The sequence below is a fragment of the Molothrus aeneus genome, chromosome 3 (assembly GCF_037042795.1).
Source record: "Molothrus aeneus isolate 106 chromosome 3, BPBGC_Maene_1.0, whole genome shotgun sequence".
NCBI lineage: Eukaryota > Metazoa > Chordata > Aves > Passeriformes > Icteridae > Molothrus > Molothrus aeneus.
Genome location: NC_089648.1, coordinates 14,319,674 through 14,333,081, shown reverse-complemented (window position 1 = coordinate 14,333,081; position 13,408 = coordinate 14,319,674). Strand labels below are relative to the sequence as shown.

The window sequence follows — 13,408 nt, the reverse complement described above, 5'->3', positions numbered from 1 at the left end:
ACAAGATGCAGGTTGAGCTCTGGGGGGGGCAGGAGCCCAAGCCCAAGGCAAGAGGCCATGAACTACCCTTTGCATTACAAACGGCAAAGGGACCTGTGGGGCAGCCAGGGGACTCAGACACAGTAGGAGTTGATGAGCCCAGACCTTCATGACCTTATACAGTGAGGGGATAAAAGCACAGGAGTTTCTTTATTCAAGGTTCCTCCTCAGAGGTGCCAGCTTGAGTTGTTATTTTGTTATTTAGTTACTGAATCATGATTAAACTGTTTTGAGGATCTGGACGTCTGAGACTCTGCTATGGGAAACCCAGGGTTAAGCAGGTAAGGAAACCTAGTCTGACTGCGTGAGAGTGAGGATACAGCTGCGAAAGCCTTTAGTCCCACATGAGGTGATGTGAGAGTGACTCCAGAGTGGCTCTTGGGTGGCTGGACAGGGAAGTTTCCTTAACACTTCCTAGCCTCTTGCTTCTGAAAAGCCCATAGCCCTCAGCTGCAGTGCAGTTGGGGAAGTGTCCCAGCTTGCTTCCATGATATCAATTTGATCATAGCTAGGTTTGGAAGGGACCTAAAAGCTCATCTGGTTCCAATGCCCCAGGGACATCTTCTACTAGACCATGTAGGTCAAAGCCCCATCAAGCCTGGCCTTCAACACTTCCAGGGATGGGGCAGCCACAACCTCTCTGGCCAACCTTTGCCAATGCCTCACCACTCTTATTGTCCAGCATTTCTTCCTAATATCCAGTAGAAACAGCTTAAGGCTGTTACCCCTCTTCCCCTCTTCCGTGCCCTTGGAAAGAGGCTCTAAGAGCCTGTAAGAAGGCTGCCCTCCAGCCTTTTTATAGGCCCCCAGCAGGTACTGGAAGGGGCTCTAGAGGTTCTAAAAGGTCAACAACAGACAACAGCCACTGGTCACTTGCCGTGACCCTGGACAGTCATGAACCCAACATTCTGGAGTCTGGGAGTTAGAGGGATGGACCAATCAGCAGGCTCCGATCCAAGTGACATCACAATGACTGAAGAACACCTGAGGCAGTTGGAGGGGCAGAGCATCAGGAGGACAATGCAGAGTGGGTTCCTGTCTTGCTTCCCTCTTGTCCCCTTTGGGTATTGGTGTCATTCTCTGGAAGTTACCCAGGACCTTCTTGAGTCAGAAGAGGAATGCCTAAAGAAATGGGTAGAATTAGTCATTTGATAGACCTTCCCACCTGTGAACTCCACAGACTTGGAGAGATTGCAGACTTAGTGACTTCTGTTCGCCTCTCATGCATCCGTAAGCAAAAGCTAGCACTGGCCTTGAAGAACGAAGGCTATATTCCAAAGCTTCTACAGCTTTTCCAAGTCTGTGAGAGTGTAAAGAACACTGAAGGCTTGCATCTTCTGTTTGACATTGTGAGAGGAATTTTGTACCTGGACAAAGCCATTCTGTTTGAGGTGATGTTTTCTGATGAGTGTATTCTGGGTGTTGTTGGATGCCTTGAATATGATCCTTGTTTGGCTCAGCCAGGATGGCACAGGGAATTCTTAACCAAAACAGCAAAGCTTCAGGAGGTTATTCCTATCAGAGACCCTGAACTCAGGCAAAAAATCCGCCAGACGTCTAGGGCACAGTACATTCACGCCATCATCATGCCTAATCCATCGGATTTTGAAGCGGATTTTCTTTCTACCCTCAATTCCTTCATCAGCTGCAGCAAAGAGGAGATTTTACAGGCATTGCAGGTAAGTGTTTTTTAATGTGGCTTAGATGGGATCTGTAGAGATCCCTCTGGCTATAGTTTGGAAATGGTTAAAAGCTGGTGAACACTGTGTAAGTTAATCACAGGACAATGTTTTGAATGCTTTCCCTTTTTTCTGATACCTTGGATTTTTTGTATTTTCAAAATGATAAATTTCAGGTGAATATCTTAATACTTTTTATTGTCTGTAACAAAATAAAGTCCTTCTCTTTGATTGCCAAACAAACCTTTGGAGATGGTTTTGTATAAGTATTTAAGGAACATGCAACTTCCAGTATTTCATTCCAGGGACATTTATTACACTGTTTTCCATGTAAAGGGGTGCAGAGGAATGGGTGGACAGATATGGCAGAAAGTGCCAAAACACTTGAGAGATTATGATGTTCCTGGGTTTCTTGGAGTGTAGAGAATGAAATGCTTAACACAAAGTGTAGTGTTATCCTATATATCCTTAAATATCTTATACCAGTAGAGGATGTGAATCTGAAAAGCACATAATAGTCACAAAAGTTTCCCATCTTGGCAAAGCAGAGTGCCTGCATGTGGGAGAGCTGGTTTTGCTGATAGTAAGATTCAGGAGAATGTGGCTGCAGCCAAATTGCAATGGAGTCCTCCTCACAGAAATGGACTGAAAAGGTGCTTTGCAATGCTGCGGATCCAAAAGAGGGAAACTGATCCCCTTGGGATGTTCACAGTGTAGTATGAATGGTGCAGGTACAGTAGGGCCAAAGCTTTCTCTTGGTTAACACTTTTTACATCAGAAGTGTTCCAGTTGCTTCCCTAGAAGTTGATGTGCAAAGTGCTCTGAGGGAGTCTGAAACAAATTAGGACTGTCCTTCTCTGTCCTTTTGATGTGTGTGTGAGTGTAGCAAATCCCATAGGGAGTCTGTGGGCTTTGGCAGAACTGCAAAGCATAGGGGTGGCACAGCAGAGAAAGAAAGGAAATATCACACTGTAGGGACAAATTTAGGGATCAGCTTTAGGGATCATCCCCTGTGCCCAGCTTTACCTATGGCTCTGGTGTCCTGGAGATGCTTCAGCTGCACAGGAGGAGGTCTGAAAGTGCAGGAAATGATCCTGCTGGATGTGTACTCTAATATTTGCCTTCTTTGTGATAAAAAATAATGGCAGTGTGGGATCCTAGAAAGATCATATTTTCACTTTCCAGAAAGGCCCTGTGTAATTTGTGTTCTTTTTGCATGCTCCACAGAAAGATGAGGAATTTTTGCCTGAAGTTTTTGCACAATTAACAAATGAAGCTACTGCTGGTGAGCAACAATGTGAATTGGTAAGTCAGCAGTCTTGGTGGTTCCTCAAAGGCTTTAAATGAGAGGGATGAAGTAGAAAGCGAAACTGTCCTTAGAGTTCTGCAGTCTTAGAAGTATTTCTAAGAGGCAGTTCAGCCTCCAGTACAAATTATAACTGTTTCCTCCTTTCAGAGAGTTTTCTGACTCAAATACATAAGACTTTTTTTTTCCTGTGCACCAGATGAAGTTTTTCAAGGAATTCTGTGCCTTTTCTTTCACATTACCTGAGAAAAGAGATGAATTTCTTCAAACTTTGGCAAAGTTGGGATTTCTTCCAACTCTTGAAATGTTAATGGTAAGTGAAAACTTAGAACTGGTTTTAATAAAACGAGAAAAGTGAGAGAAGCCCACAGCCATGGAGCCTTTTCTTTTTTTTTTTTTTTTTCATTTTTTTTTTTATTATTATTTTTATCTGCTGAGCACCTTTTTGTAAGCCTGGTTGGAGAGTATTGCTCTGCTGAGAGTGGAGTTTTCTGGTAATGTCCAGAATCCAGAAGCTGCCCACAGTTCTGCTCTGGAGTAGCCTGGCTTCACTGCTCTTACTATTTTTACTTTTCAGACTTCATGATGAAAAAGTCTGAGGGCTGTGAAGTCCCTGTGACAAGGTAGTCAAAAGGTGAAAAAGACTTTTTCATGTGGAAGCTTGATTGTTGTTTTTTTTTAATCAGAGAAAATCACATCCCTCAAAGAAAGTTTTGGATTCTTGTTGCCTGTAAATGGGCACAGAAACTGTGATACACCTTGATTTGTACAGTTGGTCCTTTAGTATAAAATTAATAAATTGTGGATAGCAGGCATAGAATATCAATAAATTTAGATATTGAAGCAAGTAGGATGTTGTGAATGTTTCTAGCCTGAGTTAGGGCTCTCAAATACACAGAAAGCCTTGTGCCCTTTCTAAAGGAGGAAAGTAGTAGGGAAAGGATTTGCCTGGTTCCTTGTTGTTTTTCTGTAACTATATTATCATGTTTCTCATGAAAATTTTTGTAACAAAATGTTCTCCAGTTTTTAAACTGTCTCCTCTTTGCAACTTCACATGATAATAAATACCAAACTTTATTTACTCTAACAAATTAATCTTTTTTTTTCCTTTGTGAGGGAATGGGTGATCTGCAAGTTAGAGCTGCTGCTACCGATATATTGTCTTATCTAGTAGAATTTAGTCCAGCCACCATCCAACAATTTGTAATGCAAGAGGCCCAGCAGAGTGAGAATGTAAGTAAAAGTGGTTTGGAGTTTGTTGAATATACCATTTCTAGGGCAAACAGGAAAATAATCAGAAAAATAAAACCTAAATTTCTGTGTTTTGTTTTAATTCTTATTTTAAAAAAATTGAAGTGGGGAACTCATTCTATTCTTGTGAGTAATTATTTTGTGATTTCTTTCTTTGGGTTTTTTTGCAGGATACCCAACTCATCACTGAGGTCATTGAGCAGATAATCTGTAGTCCAAACCCTGAGTTTGGAGGACATAATCAGTTAATGGAGATTTTGTGTGCTCTGATTGATCCAGAAAAAATGCTGGCCATAGCTAGTGTAAGAGAATGTGAATGGCAGAAAACATGATACTGTCTTGGTAAACTTAAAAGCCTGATATTCTCTATTGCTGTTATTGTGGGCAGAGGATAAAAAATTATAGGGTTTTTTAAATTGAGTGGAGTGTGGTCTGATAGAGACTTTAAATAAGCAAAAGATAAGCTAATTTTGCTGATGAAAGGTATGTGGGTCATCGAGCCAGTATTAAACCACACAATCCCACATGCCAGTGCCATAGCACTGTCTGACCATAGCTCTCTCATCTGGATGATAAATCCTTAAAGATTTTAATACATTGTTATGTACCAGAATACCTGTAAAATGGTTTACAGGTTCGTCTGAGCAAAACTACGTGCACTTCAGAATGGTTTAAGTACACTTTGTCAAGCACTTTGAGTCACTGATGTTTTTTTCCAGTATATATTTGCATCCATGCTGGGAATTCTTCTAGTGATAGCTAGGTTATTTGGAGACACAAGAAACAAAAGTTTGTCCCAAAATAAAGAAATTGATCTCATGTGAAGACAGTGCTGCAGATTCAAAGAACTCAGTAGAATTCCTTGTAGGATGTTTCTTCTGTTACTACTCTTTAATTTAAAAGGTTGTATGTGAATGTCAGTGTTTAATGAAGTTATTGTTGTTTTAGAATTTAGAAATATTTGAATTTCTCGATATCTTCTACGACCGTTACATCCATGTTCTTACAGTGCCGCTTCTGGCTGATACATCAGAAGAATGGTATGAAATAGGTAATGACAATTTAATTTTTTTTCCCTTTGAAGGGCCTTACAGTCCCGGTAACAGCCATAGACCTGTGATGCCTGCCTGCAAGCTGCTGTTCCTCCAGGGACAGGGATTCTGGGGGCAGGACTTTTCATAGCCCTTTCCTGAAGCTGTGAATGCTGATATAGCTTGATGGTCTACTTTGTAAAGATGCGCTTCCTTCATGTATATTGAGAATAATGCCATAGTTTTACTAGTCTAATTTTAAAGAATATTTACTGTAAAGGCAAAAAAGCCACAGTTGTGTTTGTTGTTTTGCTCTGACTCAGTGTCCTGCTTCCCAAAGCAATCCAGTAAAACAAAAAGTCCACTAAAAATATGTCAGGGACTGCAATAGCAACTGAGCTCAGTGTACTTTGATAGTACATTATTTATTTTTTTGTACAACTTATGGCATTACTTTTTCTTGTAGATAATTATCAAACAGCAGAAATACTTGCCTCAGTTTTGGAGCTGTTGTCTTTTTGTGTGGAACGGCACAAGTATCACATGAAGATTTTCATTATCAAGAAAGATCTCCTAAGAAGAACACTGGTCTTGATGAAATCCAAACACAAATTTCTGGCCTTGTGTGAGTACAGAACTGTCATGATTTCCTTTTTCAAGGCTTTGTGTGTCCTGTGTGGGAGGTGTACCAGTACCAATGTACACTTGAACTCAGAATTCCTGTTCATTTGCTGGGTTTTACAGACTACAATTAAGTAATTTAAGTAATTTGGAAAAAAATGAGGTAGCAGCTGTTAGTAAGCACAGACCAATGCAGTTTCTTGTGGGAAGAGGATTGTTGTCTCCTTTCAAATCTTCAAATCTCTACAGAGATCCTTTCAAATCTTCATGACAGGATCCTTTGTAATCAGATTTCAGTGGAAATTTTGTCCTTTCTTAATAATGTCCTAAATCTGGTTCTCCTTGTGGAGAGTGAATGAAATTCTGTGCACCAAGGTCTTTAAAGACTTAGGGCTTGTTCTGGGAGGGGAACAAGGACAAAAGCACAGTGGGGAGTTAATAGTTGAACTTTATGCATGCTGGAATGCATTGCTGCTGGACTTGAGAAAGAAATCCATGGTTCCTGAAAAGGTGACCAGTCAACAAATCTGCTTCTGCACTTTGGGGTGCATCTTCCTCTTGGGGTAACACCAGGTTTTTCAATTCTTCCACAATAAGGTGAGAGCCTGGCATGTGGTTGTTGAATGCTTGAATGTCTTTCTTCACACAGGTGCTCTTCGCTTTATGAGGAGGATAATTGGTCTGAAAGATGAACTTTATAACCATTACATCACTCTGGGAAACCTGTTTGAACCAGTTGTAAATGCTGTGTTGGACAACAGGAATAAGTGCAACCTGCTCAAGTCTGCTTCGATGGAGCTGTTTGAATTCATCCGAAACGTGAGTTCACCAGCAGCCTTAGCACCAACACATCCAGGACCTCGCAGGGCAAGAGGCAAAAGGCAGACTTTTCCAAGATAGCAAACATCCTGTTTTGCTAGAAGAGTCACAAATGGAACTGGGACATTGCTGAGTCTATCGTCTATTTCTAAGGGAAGTTTAATAATTCTTTCTAGATCTCAGCTTTTTTCCTAAGAATAAATCTGATTGCTTCCTGTTTGCTCTTGATAACAATATTTTGGTTCTGGACAAGGAAGCGGTTACTTTCCAAAATAAAAAGTTAAAAGCTTTCTGACTTTCTGTATGTGAACATTTGAGACTGAAACCCTGTATTGTTCTTATTCAGGAGAATATTCAGTTCCTTATTGCACATATAGTTGAGAACTTCTCTGATGCACTGGAATCTGTCAAATACATTCACACATTCCAGGAACTGAAGACAAAATATGAGCAAGAAAAATACCAGCAAAATGAGAAACTGAACAGGTATGGCCCAGTTTCTGTCTTATGAAGCTGCCAGTGACTGCCATTCTGCAGGCCTGCTGGTTAGTTTTTAATTTCCCAAAGAGCAGCAGAGGCAGGTGGCTGGGATTGGGGTTGGATTTCATTCTTGCTGAAAACTCCTTGAGTTAGAGTAAACCTCCATCTACCTTTCTTTGAGAAGAGCTGATGTGGTCAGTAGATTAAATGTTCTGTTCAGAAAACTCTCAGCTTTATGAAGAGCATAATCTTGCTTTGTTCTTCTGAGTCAGGATTCAGTCTGCCTCATTATCAGTCTGCCTGGATATTTGTGAAGCTTCTGGTGCGGGTAGAATCAGGGCTGGAGCTGGATTGCCTTCTCCAAGTCAATTAATTCTAAAGCTTTGGAAGCCATTTATGACCTGTCTGAGTCTGAAACATCAGGCAAAGCTTCAATCATTTGTCCTATGTCTCTTGCAGTGTCTCCTTCATATTGCCTGGTGAGACATTTGTAAAAGAAGCAGCAGTCTCACAGGTGGATGAAGATGTGCAGTTCAGTGAAGGTGAAGAGAAGGCAGCTCCAACATCACCAGCAAGCTCCAATGGTTCCTATCCAACATATACAACCCTGACAAGAGTGGTGACAGCCCCCAAGGTGGGAGAGAACTTTTATGGAAGCTCCTGTCCTCACGTAGAACAGTAGAGCAGCATCGTGGAGCTTTACTGGGTGTAATTGGAACAGTCAGCAATATCCTTGTACAGGGTACCTTAGTTAGGGACAAATTCACCCAAATCTCTGACTAGTTTCACTAAGAGTGAAACCCTGACTAGTTTGGGGTAAGGTTCAAGGAGGATAAGGTGGGACTGGGGTCTGTTGTTAATCTGGTGGGCACAGGTTAATTTTGCCTCTTCTGCATGATTGAACTGTTACTCCTTGACTTTCTTCCCTGCCCAGCTGGTGCCCTGTGTGTGTGATATACAGATAAGATTGCCTTTTTTTGGAATCTATTGCCCATCAGGGAATTTATAAGTGTTTTTAAGCAGACAAAATGCAGGAAGTGATACCTCTTTTGTGCCTTTTACAGCTGAGAATTATTTGAATCTTAGCTTCTGAGCAGCTACAGAAAACTGTGGCAAGAATTTTATTGCTCACTCTTAAGACTTGGGGGTAAAACAGATGTGCAGCGTATATTTTTTCAATGTGGGAATTTCATTTTATTACCTTTTTCTAATTATCAGAGAGGTCTATTTGAAGTATTTGGTTATCCTGATGATGAAGATGATGAGACATCGCCAAAGAAAAGAGCTCATCTGGATTCCTAAAGGAAACTGAAAATTTTAAATATGAACTTTTATTATGGGTTTTCCAGTGCTGCAACTGTTTAATGTTAAAATACGGAACCAGCTGCAATAGACCTTTCTTCTAATAGACAATCACATAGACCTTTCTTCTAATATATGTTATTATACAATATTAATGCAATGTAGTGGCAATATATGTTTATAATACTATACAATACAATACAATATAATATAACTAACATAAATAATATTACAAAATATAGTAGTAATATATAGTAACATATGTTAGCTCTATTTCTCATGGATTAGTTTAATGTGAAGCCATTCCTATGTTTTGAAGATTTAGTTAGTAGTTAGTTTAAGATAGTGGCTAGTTTTAATTGTAGCTCTTGTTTGGAAAAAATTCCTTTCTGTATAGATATATGAAATAGTTTGTTCCATCAAACAAGTTTATTTTGTATTAAAGATCCCAATGTACTTGTTTTATGCCATTTGTAAATATATGGCAATATTAATGCTGAGCTGTAAAATTCAGGAATTACAATTGGACTCTGTAATTTTGTAAGATGTGTTATTTGTAAGTTATATTTTAATAAAAAGTTACATGAAACCTGACTGGGTGGGTTTGCTTCCTTTCCTGTGACTTACTGTTGTAGTCAGTGATGTCATGCCCTGTGCAAAGGGTAACCCCACTCTTGGCTTCACTTTCAATCTGTCAGGGCCAAGCCAGAACAGGGTTTTAAAAAGATTTCTACTCTTTTGAAACTGAATTGCAGGTGACATCTCAAACTTTGCAACTAAAGCAATTATTTTTGCCTAAAGTTGCTTTATTTTAGCAGATTTCAGTATCTGGTTGTCTATAGGGTCTCAAGAGTCTGAGGCCAGTTGTTGAACAAGTCTTCACTGCAGGGATGCTCAGCAGCCCTGCTGCTGAACACATCAGTGAGTTTCCAGCATTGACTTTCTGGGAAGTCAATGTCCATGTAATTTGAAATACTGATATATAAGTACTGAGCTGCTTGTCTGAAAATTCTGTAAAACTAAGTGTAAAATTAAAAAACAAATCCTTTTGCTTATTGATGGTGCAATTTATTCTCAAAACATCCATCTTTTCTTGGTGTCTGTGATGAGCTTCTCAAAACCAAGTTGCTTCCTTCCAACTACTTTGCCTTTGAACTGAAAGACACCCTGAATCAGGGTGAAGCCAGCTTGAGCTTCTCTAGCAGTGCACTGTCTTCATGTTCTGTGCTTCCAACCCTCCCACTGACTTGGCTTTTCCATGGGAGGCAATTTGGCAGCTGATGGCAGCACCCACCCTTCCAAATGCCTTGTTCTTCTCATATGTATCAGCGTCATGTCTCTTCTGTTCCCTTGGCTGAGGGATACAGAGGAAGGATTTCATCATTTGAAAACTCCCAAAGAGGAAAAAAAGAACAGAGCAAATTTTTTACCTATGTAAAATTAGACTTTTCAAAAGAAAAATATTTTTTTTCCATTCAGCTGTGGGGAAAAAAAAAATCCCTGAGATTGATGGGAGCCTAAACAGTAGGTCACAGATTAAGAGCTAAAAAGCATTTTAGCCATTCATTGGTTAAGTTATTGGTTATCACAGATGTAGCATTTATTCCCATTAAGTTGCAGCAATCCCCATTAATGTGACATTTCATCTTGCATCAGGAAAATGGGCTTTTCCAAAAACATTCTGTGTCTATCTGAACCACATGCTAAGGCCATGTGTTTGAGAAAACTTACTTTAAGACTTTATACTTTGGTCATCTTGGCTGGTAATGAAATGAGAAAAGAAAATAAGAAGCAATGAGATGCACTGCCAACTGAAATCACTTCAGCAGAAATCTGTAGCATATTTGTCAGAGCACTTTCTTTAGAAGAAACTCATTTTTATTCAACAGTATAAAAGAAATGTTCGGCTCCCAAACCTTATAGCTCAGGGGGAAATTTAATTGTTATATCTAGAATAGTTTGTTAAACAATTTTTTAAAACACTTATTATTAAGGTTTCTGTGAGAAGCTGCCCTCTTGACTTCTCAGAGCTGATAATTACTGTGTCTGGAGAGAAGGGATAAAGAAATCGGGTAAGATTATCCATCCCTGAAATGAGATGGAGTGCTGCAGGGCAGGAGTGAAATGCAAAATTAGGTAAATTGAAAATGGATAAAATTTAGTTAAGTGGAGACATTTTATGCTGAAAATAAATTTATATTTAAAGAAAACAACAAAATCAAACCCAACCAAAACTCACCAAACTAGAATAAATGTAACAACTGTATGATGGCTCTTGACCAAGGCTGGCTTTTTAAGGGTACTCTAGACTAAAATATTTGAGTTGTTTACTTCAAAAGTGTGTGAATAGATACCACCTCCCCTGCCACACATACAGGGAAATTTAGACCTCAAAAAGAGAGAGTGCAGGAGCCATGAAATCATGAGTTCAAAGTGCTTCTCTGAATTATCTGTCTATTTAAGAAGATTTCTCTCTGCTAGAGAAATCTCTCTGTTACAGAAGTTAAGTAAATCTCTCTGCATGGAAAGTAAACCAGGTTACAAACACTTCTTTGTGGCTATTTAGTATAGCTCATGTTGGTGACTGTCCTATTCCAAATTAGAGAAGTGCAAAAGGATCAAGATTTCTCTAAACAAAATTAATGTGCAACCCTAACACTGGTTGCGTTTCTTGTCTCCAGAAAGCAGCAAAAATCTGGGTGATTTTATCTCTAAAGGTTCGACGTATGAGTGGATAAAAAAGTTTGTATTTGTGTGAGTGGAGGTTCAGGAATACACTAAATACATGGCTCTTCTGTATTTTCCAGCTAGCTGTGGCATCAGGATGGCTTGTTTTGGGTGACTCTTGTGTATATGCTAGACACTGTCACAAGAAGTACATGCAGCTTGCTGACTACTCACCACATAAAGCTACTTATTTTCTAGAGCCTTCTCTCTACTGACAACATTTAGGAGAGACTAAATTATGAAGCTGTATTTATGGAGAAAAAAATGCAGTTTCATCCTCTGAAGCTGTTGTATAAGGTAATTCTTTATTTCAGGAGTTTGCTGCAGATGTATTTCTGTTGTTGTGCTTTGACAGCCTGAGTTAATACACATCTTAAAGCAACGCTTGTGTTGTCTCTCTTCCTGTCTGTATTTCTGGTGGTCACAGATAACAAAGGCAGAGAGTATCATTCTGTGCCATGTCACCATGCTTCTATCACTGAGACGTCTTTTTTGTTTGATTTCAGGTTTATGTGGTTACTATTTAGTGAATTAAAACACAGCTTCAACATGAAGGACCAAGATGTCAGAAAAGCTATTAATAATGATTATACAATTTATGGTTTTTATGCCCTGAAAGTACTCAAAGCATTAGATTCCTCAAATGCCCTAGCCAAATTAGATGGTTTTTTTGTTTGTTTGTCTTGGGTTTTGTTTGTTTTGGTTTTTGTTTTGTTTTGGTTTGGTTTATTTCCTAATTTTCTGTTGTATCCTAATGTTTGTCACCTTCTTCCTCCTGTACTATGGAAGAGGCCACAGCTGCCTATACCTTTCCTCATCTTGACACCATATTATGCTGCAGTGCTCCCACCTATAAAAGGAGGAGAAGGATCTCACCATAAGAAGTCACAGGAAAGTCATAGGGGAAAACCAACATGTGTGAGCTAAGATGATGATGATGGATGATGCTCAGAAATGGAGAAAAAGTAATAGTGGAGGAAGACAAAGGAAGTAACTGGAGGGTGTCTTGTGGCAGGAGGTTTTTTAGAGAGCCAGGAAATGGGTGTTGGATATCCGTGTGGTCTGCCTTTATTAATCTTGTGGGCTGAGCAGTTCTGTGGAAGAGTGATTGCCTGGTAGATATTTGCCATGACATCAGTGGGGTAAGGTTACAAACAATTGAGCTCATTTAACGAGGCAAATATGAGAAATCAGGACATAAAAATGACTGGATATTGAGACCTTTTATTCCAAATAAGGAAGAACTCTACAGTGATGAATCTGTTTTATCAAAATTGGGAAAACCAACAGAAAGGCAAATTAGTAAGCTGAAGTCACATACATGTTGTAGTTTCACCTAGTGATTTCATTGTGTATAAACTTTTTTCATGCCCAGTAGGAATAAAAAATGAAGCTACATTTAGCATCCTTTTAGGTCAACCTGCTGTAATTCACTGAAATTTATTTTTCAATACCTCAAATATTCATTTGACATGGAGATCCTTCAGCTATGCCTTCCTGGCTATTTATCAGATGTGAGGAGAAGCTTTTTTTTTTTCCTCCACATAAATGAGTCTTTATTCATTTCCTGTTTGGCTTATTTTTTCTAATAATTTGTTCCAATAAATACTGAGCACTTAGGCATAGTAACAGGCCAAGAGTAAACATCAGACTTTCTGACAGGGAAATATCACAAGACCGTGGAAATAGTACACAGTCTGATTCCATACATTTGCTTTGTGCATACCCCCTACTCTCATTGCATTTTCACCATCTGGGGATATGTCTCAATATTGACCACTCAGAGACAAATCAGTCTTCATCCAAATTCTGCTATAAACAATACAAATATCCACTTAATTAGATATCTATTGTATTTTCTTCAGTAAGTCCTATTTATCTCTGTATTCATGAAGTCCAAGGCAATATCCTAGACCAGTGCAAATCAGTTGAAATTTCACAGCTATCCCCAGGAGTGTTCCAGAGTAGAAGTGTGAAGAGTTGAAGAAGTCCAACTGCCTTGAAACATTGTTGAAGTTGGCACCTCAACTGCAGGCTGTTGTAGTTTGGATCAAATCTAAGCTACAGAAGACCATGTCTTTTCTTGGAAAGCAAATATGAGAACAGTTGGTTATTTTACCCCCAGAACACTGAAATAATTTATGGTCACTGTC

General features: G+C 39.3%; 1 protein-coding gene across 1 annotated transcript; it reads left to right on the top strand.

Annotated features, from left to right (window-relative positions):
* The first annotated feature begins 969 nt into the window (after positions 1-969).
* On the top strand, positions 970-8,528 carry LOC136553945 (serine/threonine-protein phosphatase 4 regulatory subunit 3-like). The gene is given in 12 exon segments (XM_066545710.1): positions 970-1,159; positions 1,162-1,718; positions 2,946-3,023; positions 3,224-3,337; positions 4,141-4,257; positions 4,446-4,577; positions 5,224-5,326; positions 5,773-5,931; positions 6,577-6,746; positions 7,093-7,232; positions 7,686-7,860; positions 8,445-8,528. Coding segments are annotated over 12 exon segments (2,019 nt in total).
* Positions 8,529-13,408: the final 4,880 nt, after the last annotated feature.